General features: G+C 42.9%; 1 protein-coding gene across 1 annotated transcript in view; it reads right to left on the reverse strand.

The window, feature by feature from the left end:
• DNAAF1 (dynein axonemal assembly factor 1) overlaps nt 1-19,953 on the reverse strand; it is a 42,199-nt gene that overhangs the window by 6,223 nt on the left and 16,023 nt on the right. The window contains exons 7-11 of the mRNA XM_040409922.1: nt 19,492-19,658; nt 17,313-17,624; nt 13,650-13,756; nt 9,324-9,398; nt 6,160-6,427 (exon numbers count right to left, since the gene is read on the reverse strand). Of these exons, the coding sequence (XP_040265856.1) occupies nt 6,160-6,427; nt 9,324-9,398; nt 13,650-13,756; nt 17,313-17,624; nt 19,492-19,658 (929 nt within the window). The remainder of the gene's footprint in view (nt 1-6,159; nt 6,428-9,323; nt 9,399-13,649; nt 13,757-17,312; nt 17,625-19,491; nt 19,659-19,953) is intronic.

A 19,953-nucleotide genomic window follows, 5' to 3' on the forward strand; every position in this document is an offset into this window, starting at 1 on the left:
TATCAGTTATAACCCAAAAGGATATTGGTTAATGGTCTCTCATTATGTTTTTAGCTCCTCAGTAAGTCCCCATGTAGCCGCCTGGCATTAACATCTACCATCAGATCCCACCCGTTCTTCAGACCAGTAAACTGGGCCGATGTGGAGTCCGGCAGCACCCACCCACCTTTTCATATGGAAATTGTAAGTGTAATACATTGTGACACCCATAGTGTTATCATCCCACTCTGTGACATCCACACATACAGTATAATTATTATTATGGCCCATGATCTACCTTCATGGCTGTAGACAAATCACACTTGATGCATTGTAAGTCTAATAATATGAGATACTGATCTGGAGATGTCTGTGTGTCCTCTTACAGCAACCATATCACAGTCCACAAATGGAAAGGAGAAGACAATCTTCAACAACATCATCATCGTCTTCATCATCTTCAATGTCATCGTCAGACTCCTAGATCCTGGCAAGTCCACAACATCTGGACACCCCATCTACTAAGATATGAGCATTGAGGAGCCAAGGACAGAAGAGTCTTTGTAATCATCATTATCATATTCTTCAACCCATCATCAATCCCCCATAAAAAACAAAAACAAAAAAACATCTCATCATCATCATCCATCTTCATCTCTTACCCTTTCCCCATCATCAATCCCTCATAAAAAAAAGGAAAAAAAAAACATATCATCATCCATCTTCATCCCCAACCCTTTCCCCATCATCAATTCCTCATAAAAAGAAAAAAAAAATGTCAATCATCCATCTTCATCCCTTACCCTTTCCTTATCATCAATCCCTCATTAAAAAAAAAATGAAAAAAACATCTCATCATCCATCTTCATCCCCAACCCCTTTCCCCATCATCAATCCCCCAAAAAGAAAGAAAAAAAACCATCTCATCATCATCCATCTTCATCCCTTACCCTTTTCCCATCATCAATCCCTCATAAAAAAAACAAAAAACAAAAAAACATCTCATCATTATTCTTCTTTATCCCAACCCTTTCCCCATCATCAATCCCCCATAAAAAAAGAAAAGAAAAAGAAAAAAAAACATCTCATCATCATCCATCTTTATCCCTTACCCTTTACCCATCATCAATCCCTCATAACAAAAAATAAAAACAAAACAAACCATCTCCATCATTTATCTTCATCCCTTACCCTTTCCCTATCATCAATCCCCCATAATAAAAATAATAAAAAAATAAAATTCTGCATCTTTTCTTTATTTGATGAGAAAAAACATCCTTCCATCTATAAAAGATTTCACCATCTTTTATGTGACTGCGGATACATTACTTCTTTGTTGCCAACCGTCCATTAATTTACGGACAGTCTGTAAGAACAGGTCTTCGTTTACACCATCTATAGCTTCCCTCAGAAAAAACTCCTGTCATTGATTTTTATTTCTATTGAGCACATGAATACTGACATGCCCAGTGGAAGCTAACCTGGCCGGCAGTGTGTGCCCTGGCACTATCTGATGGGGGTTGTTTTTACAGCAAGCACATGGTTTTCTGCAAGCTTCACTTAGATTATCGAAACGGATTTTCAGTGATAGAACATTCTGCCATGTGTGAACGCACCCTAAAGCATCAGCTGCCTGGCAGGTTTCTGATGGTCTCCGGTGTTTCTCAGGTGCTGTGAAAGCGGGTGGCGCTAGGGAGGTTGATCACAGTCGCGGCCCTCTATTGGCTGTGCCCCCCATTACCGGATCTTTTGATCCGCACGACGTGGAGATGCAGCGGCGGCCGTGCAGGGATCCGGAGGGACACTGGTGCCGGAGAGCAGGCAAGTATGCTCTAGAGGAGGGGCCCCGGGCATTCTGAGGGTCATTATAGGGATTGGATAACCCCTTTAAGCACAAAGCACTGCACCTGTCTGTAGTACCTACTACAGTATAACCGCTACACGTCCTTTCGGAGAAAGGTTGCCCTGCACTTTGTTCAGTATTGTGTCTGCCTACTATTATTCACTGTGCAATTTCACCACCCCACGTTTGGCATTCAAAACAATTTCTGCAATACCAGATGCAGCCTCCAGGGAGCCCCTACAAATAACTCCACCAGCGACTTAAAGGGCTTCTGTCACCCCACTAAACAAATTTTTTTTTTTGTTGTGTACTTATAATCCCTATCCTGCCATATTGCCATTCATTATGTTATTAATAATTTTCGTTCACTAGATTTAGCAAAAAACTTACTTTTATGATATGCTAATTACCTTTCTACCAGCAAGTAGGGCGTCTACTTGCTGGTAGCAGCCGCAGAAAACCGCCCCCTCCTTCTGTTGATTGACAGGGCCAGCCGCGATCTCCTCTTCTCTTTCGGTGACGTCATTCGCGCACTGAGGGAGTGCTGAGGAGGCGAGCCTCCTTATCTAGGAGCGCCTGCGCCGAATCAACACAGGCACGCGATTTTTGAAATGCTGACAGGGCCGGCCGGAGGAGGAGATCGCGGCTGGCCCTGTCAATCAACAGGAGGAGGGGGCGGTTTTCTGCGGCTGCTACCAGCAAGTAGACGCCCTACTTGCTGGTAGAAAGGTAATTAGCATATCATAAAAGTAAGTTTTTTGCTAAATCTAGTGAACGAAAATTATTAATAACATAATGTATGGCAATATGACAGGATAGGGATTATAAGTACACAAAAAAATAATGAGTTTAGTGGGGTGACAGAAGCCCTTTAATCAAAGAGTGCATTGACATGTTGTAGCAATATATGGTAAAATCACAGCATTTTGGCACGATTCTGGAGCAATTGGTGAAATAAGTGAACTTTTGCCAGGATCTCAAAAGATTAGGGGCACAAGCTTTAACGTATTTGTCCCCCACCCACCCAAAAAATAATTTACATAAATATATGGTTATCAAATACCACCATACTGTGTGTGACTAAACAAAACTCATACCGTATATAAAGACCAATAGCATCAATAATACCACTATACAAGGCCCAAATAATACCGCTACACCATGATTATTACAATTTACCACTACAGAGCGACTGAAAGCGGTTGTCCACTTTCTGGCTACTGTTGACCTATGTGTATGTAAGATGACCATATGGCACTAAGGGTACTTTCACACTAGTGTTTTTCTTTTCCGGCGCTGAGTTCCGTCCTAGGGGCTCAAATCCGGAAAAGAACTGATCAGTTTTATCCCCATGCATTCCTAATGGAGAGCAATACGTTCAGGATGCATCCAGTTCAGTCTTTTTTACTGATCAGGCTTTTCAGAAAACCGTAGCAAGTTGTATTTTTACCTCCGGCCAAAAATCCGGAACACTTTGACTGAACGCCGGCATTTTTCCCATTGACTTGCATGAATGCCGGATCCGGCGCCGTGTGTTCCGTTAAACCGGATCCGGCTTTTGCGTGTTAAACCCGAAAAATGTGCAAAAAAAGGTAAAGTCCATAAATGGCGGATCCGTTTTTTCCAATGCATTTTTTTTATTGTGATCAGAATCCTGATCAGGATTCAAATGTAATCCTTTTTTTCACACGTTTTTCCGGTCCGGCGGGCAGTTCCGGCGACGGAATTGCCCGCCGGATTCAAACAACGCTAGTGTGAAAGTACCCTTACTTAGGCAAACTGCAGACCCGCAAAATAAGGATACCAGCCACGTGCATGCCGCATTTTTCACAGGTCCAATAGTAGAAATGCTTATTCTTGTCCGCAAAAAAGATTACAGTAGGACGTGTTCTATAATTTGCGGGATGGACGGACGGATGCGGACAGCAACAGATCACATCTGTGTGTTGTCCGCATTTTTTGCGGACCCATAGAAATGTATGGGTCCGCGTCTGAACTGTAAAAAATGTGAATTGGATGCGGAATAAAAATATGGTTGTGTGCATGAACCTTTATAGGTGGAGATTTATCAAGACTGGCACTTTCTTCACCAGTCCTGATATCCCCTGAGCTGCTGGCGGATGCGCCAAATTTATGACGAGGCGCAGGCATGGTCATAAACTAAGCCCATCCTCCGGCAGTCCGTGCAACTATATGCCAGAACACTGGTGTAAATGTAGATACATTTTTATCGAGTATTGGTCACACCCCTTTGGAAAAGTGGCGAGGGCAGTGTAAAAAGAGTAACTTGCGATTTTATTTTTAGTCCCGTTTAAAAAGGAACAAACACGCAGCTTGCGAAATTTTAAGCCACTTTTCTGGTGCAAGGGAGATGATAAATCTCTCCATAGAGCTTTTGTTAATATTCCATGCCGTTTTCTATATTTCATAAGTCACGTGTCACGGACGTTCCCCTGGCAGGTACCAGGAGATCGGAGAGACTGGCAACTCGTGGGTTAAATTGACAAGTTCACTGAGGATCTTATTGTGTCTGTGTTTTGGTGAATGCCACACCCCTTGCTTCAGGTGTTGCTTGTTGGTAATTTACCTTTCCCATAAGTAGCCGCTTCTCACTCTTGGAGGTACGGTTTATAGATTTTCTTCCTGCCTTCTAACTAGCTGGTCAGTTGTATTCTGTGGTGCTTCTGGAGTTGCCAGTTTTCTACTTTCAGATAATTCTTGTCTTTTCTTATTGTTTTGTGTTTGTTATATTCCCTGTTGTTTGTATCTGGGCCTGAGACAGAGACTTCCATTCGTGCATCTGGGGAGGAACGGATTGTCTCTGGTCCTAACCTCATTCCAGGGACTTATAGGGATATAAGGGACTAGGTATCCAGCATATGAATATTCCTACCTTCAAGGTCTATTCAATATTGATAGGTAGTTAGGGCCCGGAAGAGGGTTGTTTAGGAGGTGACCTGTTCCTTCTCTAGTTTCCAGGCCCAGTTACTGTTCCCCTTCCCTCCTGTGTTTAGTGTGGAGCTTTTCCCCCACACTGATCGTGACACCACGTCCCACTTGTGGGGTAAGTCTTCTGTGCTCTGTACACAGAGGTCCTGTCCATAAGATGGCCACTGATGGAGGGTCATGTGACCAGAAGCATCACTCAGTCTCCTCCATTCAAATACACTGCACCTGAACTAAATTCCCAACAGTACCAGTGCAGATGGCAGGAGCAGTGTATTTGAATGGAGGAGACTGATCGAATTGCTTGGTCACATGACCCTCCATCAGCAGCCATTTTATGAACAGAACAAAATAATTGGCCAACAAGAAGTTATACCTTATGAAATATAGAAAATGGCGCATAATTTCAACAAAAGCTATATCAGTAAGTGTCACATAGTCATCCTACAAACGCATAGGTCAACAATAACCAGAAAGTGGCCAACCCCTTTAATGATACCACCATGCTGTTATTGACTAAAAACTTCTGTACAGAGACCGACATCACCAATAATATCGCTATACTGGGACCAGATGAAACCACCATACAGTAAAGCACTACTCTGTAGTTTGAGGCCACAAGCCTAAAGCGGCCTGTTGCCAAGAGAATGGCAGCACTGAGAGTCTATGGCTCCCTGCCTTGCCATAGGTGTTAAAGGGGTTATCCAAGACTATAAAATGTCCCCCATACTCCTGGGCCCCTCACATTGAATATAATTACTTGGCTCTCCGCTCTCTGTGGGAGCGGGGAGCCATGTAAGTATATTCATTGTGAGAGGCCCGACATATGCGGGGGCATTTTATGGTCTTGGATAACCCCTTTAACAATATCGGAGTCCTGAAGACTTTAAGACAGTTTAAAGAGGAGCTGGGGAGGGTTTTTATAGGACATGGCTTCAATTATCTACAAAACCCCAAAGAAGATCCAGTGGGGGTCATTTATCAAACTGGTGTAAAGTAAAACTGGCTTAGTTGCCCATAGCAACCAATCAGATTCCACCTTTCATTTTTGACAGTTCCTTTGGTAAATGAAAGGTGGAATCTGATTGGTTGCTATGGGCAACTAAGCCAGTTCTACTTTACACCAGTATGTTAGTAAGCGCCATATAATGTACATTAACATTCACACATTACGACATGACATAAAGCAGCCAACCCCTATAATGGACCCTATTGTGGTAAATGAAGATTGCTTTTATGCGGTGTCTGCATATAAACAGCCGCATGCTACATTGGGTGCCATGGGTCAGACCGAGGTTGCTCTAGAAGCAATGTTTTCAGGGGAAATATATGTGACTATACCGCCGTTCAGTCCTCCTTGATACTGTATTACATAAACTATAATTAATTACCCCGCGGTGTTACGTCCACTGAATCCAGACTGGTATTCCTATGTGGACTGTTTTCCTCCATGTGACCATCGGCTATTTCCTGAATGAGAGGTCCTGTAGGCTTGGACGCCGTAGACTCTGACAATCCCTTATCATTGTTAGAGATTACACTTAGTAGATGGCGTGTAGGCTCTTCATCGGCCCCCAGGCCTGCAGCCACTTCTGTCTCCCACTCGCTGTCACTCTCATCACTGTCCCCTGATATCACTTCAATCTTCGGTCGATAAACCTGTTACAAGAGACAGTAAAATAAAAGATATCGGGGGGGGGGGGGGGTTACTAAATCCCGTTCCTCAGTTTTCTGGCACTCAAGTCATTTGGCACATGCCTTTTTTCAAAAAATTTATAAAAAATTGCAACATTATGGTGGAGATTTATCAAACCGGTGTAAAGTAGAACTGGCTTAGTTGCCCATAGCAACCAATCAGATTCTACCGTTGATTTTCCAAAGGAGCTGTGAAAAATGAAAGGCGGAATCTGATTGGTTGCTATGGGTAACTAAGCCGGTTCTACTTTACACCGGTTTCAAAAATGACCCCCATAGATTTTTCTGCCACTTCTATCACTTTGTTATTAAAGGGGTTGTCTAATTTCAGCAAGTGGCATTTATCAGGTAGAGAAAGTTAACACAAGGCACTTACTAATGTATTGTGATTGTCCATATTGCTTCTTTTGCTGGCTTCATTTATTTCTCCATTTCATGATACACTCCCTATTTCCATGGTTACGACCACCTAGCAATCCAGCAATGGCGGCCGTGCTTGCACACTATAGGAAAAAGCGTATGTCTATGCGCACTCCCGCAGTCTGGGTCACCAGAGAGGCCAGCACCTTTTCCTATAGTGTGCAAGCACGGCCGCTGCTGATGGATTGCCGGGTGGTCGTAACCATGGAAACGAGAAGTGCATAAAGTGATGGTAAAATGAATCCAGCCAGCAAAGGAGACAATATGGACAATCACAATACATTAGCAAGTGCCTTGTATTAACTTTCTCTACATGATAAATGCAACTTGCTGAAGTGAGAGAACCCCTTTAAAAAGTAGAGAGGACTTAGTGGAAGGGGATGAGGGCACCACAGCCAGACAGTTTTATTGTAACTTCCCCAGAAAATACATGATGTGCCACAGAGCCACATATTGGCCTCATTCAATGTTACTAATTCACGTGCTGCTATCCAGAGACGCTTACTTAGTGGATTTCATATGGATTCCACATCAAGATGTGACATTACTTTCTTTTTTTCATGACACAAATTTAAAACCTAGAGTGAAAAATTCAGCACGGACTCCCACTGAAATCAGACGCTGGAGACATGGGTGTAGTGTCCCACTCTGTAAATGTGGGCACTACTCAAGGGTCAATTGGGTCACGTTGTTCTCCACCTCCTGTGGAACATGGTCATGGTATTTTATATTGTAATGTATAATGTCATGTTTTCTCCTGTGTACCAGGCCTGTTAGGGGTGTAGTTCCTCCTCCTAGGCAGTAGAGGGAGCTAGGGAACCCCCTAGTATATATAGTCAGGTCCAGAACAGAGAGAGGAGAGTGTAGTCAGAAGCCAAGAGTCACTTCAGCCAAGCAGGAGCTGATGAGCTGCTTCTGACATGCAGCTAGATAGCCCAGGTTCCTAGCTTGTCACCAGGGGAAGAAGTTACCTCCTGAGGATAATTAGCACCTTTAAAAGTACAGTGCAGAGCCACTCTCATCCAGCCAAATAGAAAGTTGAAGGGCAGAAGGATATTTACAGCAAGAGGATATATACCAGAGGAAGGTTTCTCTACCCAAGGATAAAGCCAGCAATAGGGGGTATGGGCCTTGGAGGAAGGCAGACAGGATCTGAGGAAAAGTGCAGCCTGATCTGTAAGTGTTATTCCCTCTGAGTATCTTGCAAAGACTTTGCCTGCCATTTATGTCAAGCCTGCCTGTATTCAACCTTATGCATATGGAACTAACTGAGGACTGTAAATAGTTGAACTGTTCAGTAAAAAGTTCTGGTTCACTGCAACTTTGTGTACCTCAGTTATTCCTACAACAACTCGGTGTGCCACCGTTACCGTCACTGGCGTCACGAACTTTAAGGGATCTTGCCACAGGCACATTAAACTTCCAACACCTAGGGCACCTCACCTACCACCTGGCCTGGTCCCTATACACAGAGAGTGCCCCAGAGGATCCATGTGCCAGGCTCTCCATCACGGCTGTACGCCTGCCCAGGGTATATAAAAACTGTGAGTACCAAGAGCAACCCTCGGTTTGTTAACTACCCCTGTGACCTCACATTCGCTCACCCTGCAGGGCTGCGTACTGCATGGGGATTTCAGGGTTTGATACAAATCGAAATATGCATGAAAAGTCTGCCGTGCGAACATACTGAACCCTTAACTTTTACATTAGATAAAGGGGTTGTGCCTCAATTGACATTTATCGCCTACCCACCGGACGCACTTGCCGGTTTGTGTTGGGCCCACAGATTGAATGGAGCAGTGGACACATGTTTGATATTTAAACTCTTCCTCTAACTATAGTCACGCAGAGAGGAAGAACTTGGGGCCCCTATTTTAGTGATCAGGGGGATAGGAGATTATGGTCCATTGCAGCACAATGGATTTTATATATGCAAATGAGCCTCTAGGAGCAATGGGGGCGTTGCCATTACAAGTAGAGGCTCCACTTTCTCTGCAACTGCCACGCCCTCTTCACTTTGATTGACGGGGGCGTTTTCACTGTCTGGCCCTGTCAATCATAATGGAGAAGGCGCGGCAGTTGCAATAAGAGCTGAGCCTCTGGGTGTAATGGCAACGCCCCCATTGCTCCTAGAGCCTCATTTGCATATAATAAAACATCATTTTTCTCAGCAATGCGGGCACATATGAACATGGGACCAACACAGATGCCTTCCGCTGCCAAGCGCACATGTAACAGGTCAGCCAGTGTCTTAGGGACAGATCTGCTGACAGATGCCCTTTATGTAGGTGGTACCCTCCTTGTCTTGTATCTTATGTCTTCAATCAGTAAATATGAAGTCAGCTGAGTAATTAGAAACTCTAAAATCTTGTGTAGACATCTGAGGAAACACTTATCTTTTCACACATTCAAAAGTGAAATCTCCAAAAGTAATACTCACCTTATTAGTAGGGATGTTCTCCTCCATGTCTGGGGGCAGCTCATTAAGGTCCACATCTTCTAAATCTGGCAAATCCTGTACAATAAACAATTAGGGAGAAAAATATTACCCTTAAAGCTATGTAACACAGCAGAGGCGGTTTATCGGTAAAATCTGGCCATATTGTAAATGCATTACAGATCTTGCACTAATTCTGAGTTACATCCTTCATTATCATTAAGAGTTTACGATTTAAGTACAGATCTGCAGAGGAAATCTCCCAGAGATTAGGAGATTACTGTTGTGATTTGTATCCTGAGAAGTGTTACACTTTAATCCTAATCTTTACACAAGACATTGCACAGTAATCTCATGAAGAAAATATTTAAAGGCGCTTTCACATGGGCTGAGGATCAGGGCAATTATAGCTCTGGTGCAAACGCTGGTTCCCGATAATCGCCCATTCTTTATGTGCTGCAGATCACATGATGAGCAAGCAAAGCCTCGTTTATCGGGTGATCACATCTTTTATGGGGCACATAAAATAATCTGGCAAAAAATTTATTTGGAGGAGGGTGAGCGATCATGTAGGTAAACACAGATATCATCTCCACTCATGATCAGGCAATTATCGGGAATGTTTAAATCATACCCAATAATTGCCTGGGCATCAATCCATGTAAAAGGGCTCAATGTGTGAATTCACACTCTTGTATATTTTTATTGTCGATCCCATACTGAAAATCTACATAAATCTAGATAAAAAAAGCAACATAAAAAGACATGAGAAAATGTAATCATATGGGGTCATTTATCAAACTGATGTAAAGTAGAACTGGCCTAGTTGCCCATAGCAACCGATCAGATTCCACCTTTCATTTTCCAAAGGAGCTGTCAAAAATGAAGTGTAATCTGACTGGTTGCTATGGGCAAATAAGCCAGTTTTACTTTACAGCAGTTTGATAAATGACCCCAATAATGCTTAAATGGTCACTTTTCACACAACTTTGCATAAATCAATAGTACAAGCGACCACAAGAAACTTTGTAATAGGTTTCATCAGTGAGAAATGTCTAGTTCTCCTGTTATCTGCTGTGTACCAGCTCCCCCACCCACCCCACTTTTCACTTTGAAAAATGCATATTTCCCATCCAGGATCATCTCTGCAGTCGGATCATATTACACATGTCGATGCAAGTCTATGGGGAGGAGTGAGCAGGAGCTGAGGAGACGGGCACAGATAATGAGTGACTGCATAACTTCATAGGAAGGTTATAGCTCAGCACAAGTGCTTCACTCACTTCACTCAACTTCTAATGTCTTCTATTATCCTGGGACTGCATCTGAGTGACTGTGATGTGAGAATGTTAGGAAGGAGATTCTCTTCTACTATCTGTGTGTGCATTGGATGGCAGCTAGTCTCCAGAAACCATCTCTGAGAACTGCAAACTAGATATTAGCAAGCACAGATACAAGTAGATAAAAATGCCAGATAGGTCATACAGTGGCCAGAAATAGTGTTATTCCTCATGTACACACACTGTATTAATGATTAATGCAAAGTTGGTTGAAAGCTCAGTGCCGCTTTTAATATTGAAGGGGCTTTGGAGAAATGTTTCACAATGAATGAAAATTAAAGGATATCAATCATTTTTACAATGTTCTGAGGCTTTGATTGTTTGGGGTCTCTGAGACTTATCACTAAAGTTAGGTGGCAAAAGCACTCTGCTCTGCGCCATGCCTCTTCATGTCTGTATGGCTCTCCACGAAGAACAGAGCGAGTTGCGAATGGATTGATAGAAAGTCTATGGACTGCCTATGAATCCATACACCACTACCTCGGCACGACTAAGACCTCGGTGTAGGTCGAAACACGTAAGCGGTACCGTTTTCCCGCTGTGGATTTTATCTCATCTCAATAAAGGTTCTACACATTACGAATGCTGGGTCACTCCTTTGTTACACCAGAAACTGGTGTGAAGGTATAGCTCAAATCTATGTCAGTCCCTAGCTGGCATAAAATTGAGTTTTTGGCGCACAGAATGCCATAGAACGCCTAATTTCTTATTTAAATGGCAAACAAAACATGGTAGCACACTCTTATACATGCAAACAATAGAACTATGGATTTTCCTGGACTACAGTGGTTCTATACCTACTATACATGGAAGCTCTTCATACCCACATTTTTTATCAAACGTGTCCATCTACCAACATCAAGGTGGCTTCTGCAGATGGGTAACTAACACTAACAGAACTGCCTCTCCTGGGTGTAACTGAAACCTACAATGTTCAGGGCATATTTTGTTTGCTGTTTGTATGCTAGCTTCATGGATGTGCACCTGTGACCATGGATGTGCTAGTCTAAATTTTCTTGCAGTGTGATTGGAAGGTAGCTGCCTCCTTTAGATTAAGCACTCTTCACCCATCTGCCCAGGGCTTCTCAGCGGAGTATAAATATAACTGGTTCCCACACCGCCCTGAACATTGTAGGCTTAGGTTAGGCCTAAGAGAGGCTGCCTTGTTAGGCTACTTTCACACTAGCGTTGTTTGAATCCGGTGGGCAATTCCGTCGCCGGAACTGCCCGCCGGATCCGGAAAAACGTGTGAAAACAGATTACATTTGAATCCTGATCAGGATTCTGATCACAATGAAAAAATGCATTGGAAAAAACGGATCCGCCATTTATAGACTAACTTTTTTTCACATTTTTCGGGTTTAACATGCAAAAGCCAGATCTGGTTTGACGGAACACACGGTGCCGGAGCCGGCATTAATGCAAGTCAATGGGGAAAATGCCGGCGTTCAGTCAAAGTGTTCCAGATTTTTGGCCGGAGGTAAAAATACAACATTCTACGGTTTTCTGAAAAGCCTGATCAGTAAAAAAGACTGAACTGATGCATCCTGAACGGATTGCTCTCCATTCAGAGTGCATGGGGGAAAAACTGATCAGTTCTTTACCGGATTTTAGCCCCTAGGACGGAACTCAGCGCCGGAAAAGAAAAACGTAGTGTTAGGTACCCATCTGCAGAAGCCACCTTGACGTTGGTAGATGGGCCTGACATGTTTGATCAAAAATGTGTGCAGAGCACTTCCATTTTTCATGTATAGTACCACTGTAATCCAGAATAATCCTTAGTTCTATTGTTTGCATGTATAACAGTGTGCTGTCTGTATGTTACATTTATGGATGTGCACCTGTGACTTTGGATGTGCTGGTCTAAATTTTCTTGTAGTATGTTTGGAGAGTAGCTCCCTCCTTTAGATTGAGCACTCCCCGCCCATCTGCCCAGGGTTTCTAAACAAAGTATAAATGTAGCTGGTTTCTACATCGTTGTGAACATTGTAGGCTTAGGTTAGGCCCAGGAGAGGCAGTCCTGTTAGTGTTAGGTACCCATCTGCAGAAGCCACGTTGGCAGATGGGCCTGACACACATTTGATCAAAAATGTGTGCGAAGATCTTCCATCCTTCTTAGTACCACTGTACTCCAGAATAATCCCTAATTCTATTGTTTGCATGTATAACAGTGTGCTGCCGTATTTTGTTTGCTGTTTGTATGTTAGCTTTATGGATGTGCAACTGTGACTTTGGATGTGCTTGTCTAAATTTTCTTGCAGTAATATATTATTTAGGCATGTGCCTCCTAATAAATTAGGCGCCTCTCACTCCGGCATACAAGGATCAAGGCTGGAACATGGCAGCGTGCCAGTCTTTGTCTAATTTTTTCAATTGGCCTTTATTAAAAATATTATGCTGTTCTGTCACAAAGGGTTAACTGGTTTTCTAGCTGTGTGACTGGTACTTTAACTTTCACTTTGGGCCGTCTAATAAACCTTATCTCTAAAACTACTGAAAGCTCATAAACACTTATTTAAGACACATTCTTATCGGTAAGATAAGAACTGAGCTATGAGTGTTTATAATGTCAATGATCAGAGATAAGGAGCCCATCAGCTCTCCAACTGACGGAAAAGAGAAATCCAGAGGCTGCTACTACAGCCTCTCAGCTCTGTACAGAAAAAAGGACGCCATATTAATAAAAAACAATTAAAAAAAACGGATTTTTGCTCAAAATGAGTACAATTCAATAATAAAAAAAAAATTCCCCCAAAGGTGTACATACTATAGCTTTTAATAATTCTCCCCCCTCTGTGAACATTGGAGATGTTCAATTCAATCTAGTTCTCACTACTATGTTCTTCACATTGCGAAAGTAAATCTGATAATAACATTACATTAGGTAAATGCTAATTTATCCAGTTCTGTACTAGTGTATACTTTACAGAGCGTTGAAAGGAAGCATGATGGCCGATATTTAGGGGAGTCTGTAGTCAATCTCACATACTTCAATATACAGCTTTTCTGTGGTGTTCAGAGGAACAATCTCTAGATCTTCAGCATCAACCAATCCGGTGGTCAGAGAACCTTCCTTGTTCATCTCCTCCTTGGAGTCTAAGGTCAAAATAAAGGGAAATCGATGATCGAGAATATGGATGAGCATACACAAGAGAGGAAGCACAGCATCAATGGCACTGTTTCTGCAAAAAACACACCTCACACAGGTTTTTCTGGCAGTTTTTTGAGCCAAAACTAGAAGTGGATCCAGCAGATAGAAGTAGATGTCTTTCCTTTTTTTTATTTCCTTCTGACTTTGACTCAAAAAACACCACCCTAAAACCGGGTTCACACTTTGGCCCACACGAACTAAGCAGATTACACCACATTTTGGTGTAAACTGTGCCTAAAAAGTGGAAACAGCGATGTGGGACAAATTAGCAGGACAAATTTGAGACTCTTCTCATCATGCCGCAGACCAGAAAGGTGAGCATGGTCTCCAAGAAGGACCCATAACCTCTCCTAACATGTCTATTTTAGTCATTAGTAAAGCCCTATCTTTAAACGACTTGCCACACCACGCATCTTTATGTGGGCACTATACGATGTTTGCTACCAGGCGGTAGTCCCCTGATGAACCAGTGTCTTAAACGCACAGGGGAAACGCGTCAGGACTCTACTATTGTAGGAAGGGTGATTTCGCGATAGGGAAAACCACCGATAAGTGGGGTCGTCCCTTTCAGGCCGATTACTCCTCTTTTAGGCAGGGAAAGTTTGTCAGCAATAAGGATACCAGTCCTATGACCCCACGCCTAATAAGTGAAGGCCATCACCTACTGACCTGTCTGCTCTTAGGACCAATAGAAGAAGAACACCTTGTCACATATGCACAATCACCGCGCACAAAGAGCTTATGACCCGACTGGGATAAAAGACCAACTCAAGAAGACGAATGTGACCACAAAGGCGCAACCATTGTGCGTTACAAGCTTCTAACCTGACATAGAAAAGGGTGAATTGGATGGATCACATCCCCAACAAGAGGGTCATCCGATCGGGAGTAAAGCCATTTTTCGTGGCAGATAGTGATGGATCCTTATAAAGTTGTGGATGTGACATCCTGGCTATTGTATTTTGTCCCAAGGCATAACAGTATCTTATATGGTTGTACTCCCATGAACTTGGTAGTCACCCTCACGTCTAGTTTCTTCTCCACTGACTTATGTTTATTGGGGGCTTTAATTTGATTAGAATAAAGGTTACATTTTAAGATAGGGCTCTACTTTCAGTAAATAATTTTGGACCATGCTCATAGTATTGAAATTTTCAGTGATTTGTTATTTTAGTAAACTACTGTGTAATAACAAATCCGGAGCATCTGTTTTTTTGACGCTATAATGTACCATTCCTTTATTATCACTGCTAGAAATAAGGACTGAATTACTAGCAGTTTGCAGTGAAGGTCCAGATGGGTGTTACCAGTTGTGGGTGTGTCTCCTTGCAGAGTCTGACACTGGCAGCCCTGATTGGGTAATGTCGGACTGTGTGGGGACACACCCAATTAGTGACACCCACTGGACCTTCAATGCAAACTGCTAGCAATTAATTCCTAACTTCTAGCAGGAATAATAGAGAAATTGTACAGCTAAGAATAGATGCTCCAGAATTGTTATTACATGGCAAAGAGTTACTAAGTTACTAAAAAAGAAAAACATATCATGAGAGGTGACACGTGCTTTTTAAGCCACACTTATTAAAAGGGATTGTCCGGGACCAAATGTTTGAAAAAAAAAAAAAAAAAAAAACACGTTTACTCACAATGTACATCTAAATAAAGGTGCCTCCATATATTTTCAACTATTTTCGCCACTTTTATGTGGCTCCAACGGTCCCCCACTCATTGTTTATATATCTGTTTATCTTTCCCTAACTTCCAGCTGCACTTCCCTGTGGGTCCTGGGGCAGCGCGGCATCAGGTGGTTACAGCGGTCTCTCTGCTCTGCTGTAACTCCGCCCCCGCATCAATATTCACCTCCATTAATTCTAAAGCTCCTTGCCAGGTGATGTCACCGGACTGGAGGGGCAGGGCTTAGCGGGATGTCAAGGGGCGGGGCTTAGCGGGATGTCGGCCAGCTGCTGTGTAACTCCGCCCCTCATCAATATTCACCTACATTCATTCTAAAGCTTCTTGCCCGGTGATGTCACCGGACTGGAGGGGCAGGGCTTAGCGGGATGTCAAGGGGCGGGGCTTAGCGGGATGTTGGCCAGCTGCTGTAACTCCGCTCCTCATCAATATTCACCTACATTCATTCTAAAGCTTCTTGCCCGGTGACGTCACCGGACTGGAGGGGCGTGGCTTAGCGCGATGTCAGCCGGCCTAGTTACCGCCCCTTCATCCACTCTGCATAAATTGTTTACGCTGCCAGTGACGTCACCGGGCTCCCTGAGCAGCGGAAGAGGAAGCTTTGCTTGCCTGCAAGGAACCCGGTACATCAATGAGGAGAAGAAAACAGTAACTTCCGGCAATGAATTTCAAAGATGAATACAGGGCTGCAGAAATCTGTGCCAAAAGGTACTACATGCTTGTATGTAATGTGTATGCCACACTTGTACTATTAGAGCAATGTCCCCAATCCCGGACAACCCCTTTAAGAAAAAATGAAAACAGAGCAAATTATGGCACAATTTTTCTTCTTATCAGAGTTTGAAATGTGCCAAATTTAGACATGAGCACCTTTTAATAAATTTGGTGTAAACAACTCCAACTACCCCTTTTACCTAGACTGGCATATGATGCACCATTCTTAAAAGGGTTGTGCCATCAACTTTAACGCTAAAGTTTATTTTCATCAAGTAGCTCCTAGTCTATGACTCTCTTGCTCTCTCGGGACAGAAAGATCGAGCATGTTGAATTTCAAAGTCCGATTCTTTTGTCCTCCCAGGAAATAGGCTGCCACCAGAGGTATCTGGAAGCTGCTTTCTTATCTTTCCCCATACACACATACACACTTGGCCAAGCGTATGGTCTATGGCACCTTTTAATAAACTTGGGCATTTATGATTTGTCGCATTGTTTGGTACTTTAAAGGCTATGTACACCTTCAGGGGCAATTTTCTTATGATTGCATTTTACTCATTTTGGGCTAAAAATAATTTTTTCAATTGGCCTTTAATAAAAATATTGAGCCGTTCTGTCACAAAAGGTTAACAGTTTTTTCTAGCTGTGTGAGTCGTACTTTTTACTTTCACAATGTGTCGGTCATCTAATAACTCTGATCTGTAAATTACTAAAAGGTAATAAACACTTATTTAAGTCACATTCTTATCAGTGAGATAAGAATTGAGCTATAATGAGTGTTTATAAGGTCAGATATCAGAGATAAGGAGCCGTCAGCTGAGTTGCCTGACGGAACAGAGTGATAATTCAGATCCTGCTGCTAGAGAAACTCAGGTCTGCACAAAGACAAGGGTTCAAAATTTCTAATAACAACCAACTGAGAAAATGATTTTCAAAACGAGCACAATGTAATAAAAAATTGCCCCCAAATGTGTACATAGGCAGTAATAATCTCAATCCCATTTCACGTTGAAAATTACTTTTTTCGTAGCGTGTGCTAGGGTATTATAAATTAAATCTTTATAGTAGTCACCCATTGGTCATCATTCTGCTTACCATTTATGAGACATCTAGAATCTGTATCCACACGCCATAATTTGTCTTTATTCCCAGCATTGTGGTCTCTTTCTGTAAACGTGTGGTGATCAGCATCCACGCCAGGAGATATCTCAACCTGCTTCGGCTCATCAGCATCCAGAATCTGTATACGCGAACTTCTTGGACAGTCACTGTTTATGTCATTGGTCAACTCTTCATGAGCCTCTAAAGTCTCCTCAACGAATCTCTGGATCTTCTCTTGAGACTCTTCATTTCTGCAGTGTTTCTCCTCCAGTTCATGGTTTGTTGAGTTATCTGTCGGCTGATTTCCTAAGCAACAAAAGACAACATATGAATAATGCAAAACGTAGAGTATTTTTTTTTTGTGGCACGACCCCTTTAACTAAAATAAAGCAAAGGTAAAGATGGACACCTGCATCTTCAGACATGTCATGGATAATGTAACCTTGGCAGGGGTCCATATTCTGAGACCTTCACTGCTTGCTAGTATGTAGGACCAGTCCGTCCCTGCTGATGTCATGTTCATTGATCACATGGCCTACGTGCACCTCAGTCCCATTAAAGTCAATGGATCTGTGCTGCAATACCAAGCACAGCGACTATACAATGTACGGCGCTGTGCTTGGTGAGCTGTGAGAAGACCACAGCGCTCACTGAAGCACCATGGCCTCTTTAAACAGTTCATCGTGGGGATGCCGAGTGACAGACCTCCATGGTGAGATATTGATCAATATTCTGCTACTGGAAAACCCCTTAAAGGACATCTGTCAGCAAATTTGTACCTATGAAACTGGCTGATCTCCTGCATGTGCGCTTGGCAGCTAAAGGCATGTCTCCCAGTCCCATGTTCACCTGTGCCAGCATTGTGGAGAAAAATTAAGGTGGACATTTATTGACCAGATATAAACCACTTTTGTGGTATATATCTGGCACAAGATTCTGTTGCACATCATGTTCTGGCAGAATCTACAACCTAATCCCTGCTCATACCAGGTCTAAAAAAGTGGGTGCGGACGGGGAAGGGGGCGGGCTGGCAGGCCCGTCTCATTCAAGATTAAATGGTTTAAATGTAGGACAGAAAGGAAGCCATCTTACATTTAGAATCAGCGGTGGATACGTTGAAGTTATGTAGAGGCCGATGCCTGTTTATAACTTCAGCGATCCACCGCCAGCTATAGGGCTTATTAAGACGGGTATCTATAACGCTGGTCTTAATAAATTTGCCCCAAAAGTTTTACAATATGCAAATGCGCCTCTAGGAGCAATGGGGGTGCTGCGATTACTCCTAGAGGCTCTGCTTTCTCTGCAACTGCCGCACCTTCTGCACTTTAGGAGAAGTCAGGGTCAGGAGTTGTGATGTTTTCACTGCCTTGCCCTATCAAAGGGCAGAGGATGCGACAGTTGCAGAGAGCAGAGCTTCTAGGTGTAACGGCAACGCCCCCGTTGCTCCTAGAGCCTCATTTGCATATATTAAAACATAATTTTTCTCAGCAATGCGGGCAAATATGAACATGGGACTAACACAGATGCCTTCAGCTGCCAAGCGCACATATAACAGGTCAGCCAGTGTCATAGGTACAAATCTGCTGACAGATGCCATTTAATTCTTGCATATCACCATGCTGCCTAAGGAATATGAAAAAATGTCCTGGCATGCAATACAGTATCTTGAAGAAAATGCAACAGCCATCCACAAATCTCTACACTAAAAGCTGAACTTGGCATTGTGGGTCTTGGTTCACATGAGAAATAAAATAAAAAATGTTCTGCAACTTAGTTAAAGTTTTTTTTTTTTACTTTTATACTGATGACCTATCCTCTGGAGTATCTGATCAGTGGGGCCCAACATCTGGGACCCCCACCAATCAGCTGTTTGAGAAGGTAACTACGCTCGCAGTAGCGCCGTGGCCGCCTTCAGCTTTCCCTAGGCCATGTGATTTCACTCACGTTCATCGGTCAAATGGCCTAGGCACAGCTCGACCCCACTGAAGCACGGCGCTGGGCTTGGTGACCTTGGCGAGTCTCAGAAAACCCCTTTCTTAACTTACTGTTTAGATGACACTAGATTCAAACATGACGTTAGCCTTGAAACATTTTTATTGCCCCCAAATTCTCTTTAGAGCCTTTGTAAAGCCGTCCTATATGCAGAAATATTATTTAGTATGGTGTTTTATACCTTCTTTTTCCATCTCCTTCCTGCGCTTTCTCTCTTCAGCTTGCCTTTGGACTTCAGATAAAGCGTCAATACTGTCTTGGATTTTCTTCCTTTCTTTGGTCTCCCATCGATCTCGCTCCTCTGCTTCAGCTTCTCTGCCTCCTCTGGACCAGGCTTCTGCACATGCTCTGTCAAAGGAATATAATCATAGAGTTGTTGGTTCTCCTTTCTCTTTCTGACACTGAATGAGCTTCAAATGGTCACTAACTTTTCACACAACTTTTCATAAATCAATACTACAAGCGATCACAAGAAACGGTGTAATATGTTTTATCAGTGAGAAACGTCTAGCTCTCAGCGCAATTGCTTCATTCACAAAAATTCTGGTCACTACTTCTCTGTAATGTTTTCCATTATCCTGCTTCTGAGTGACTGTGAGACAGTTAGGATGCAGATTCTCCTCTACTTTCTGTGCACAGTGGA

This window comes from Bufo bufo, chromosome 10 (genome assembly GCF_905171765.1).
Source record: "Bufo bufo chromosome 10, aBufBuf1.1, whole genome shotgun sequence".
Lineage (NCBI taxonomy): Eukaryota > Metazoa > Chordata > Amphibia > Anura > Bufonidae > Bufo > Bufo bufo.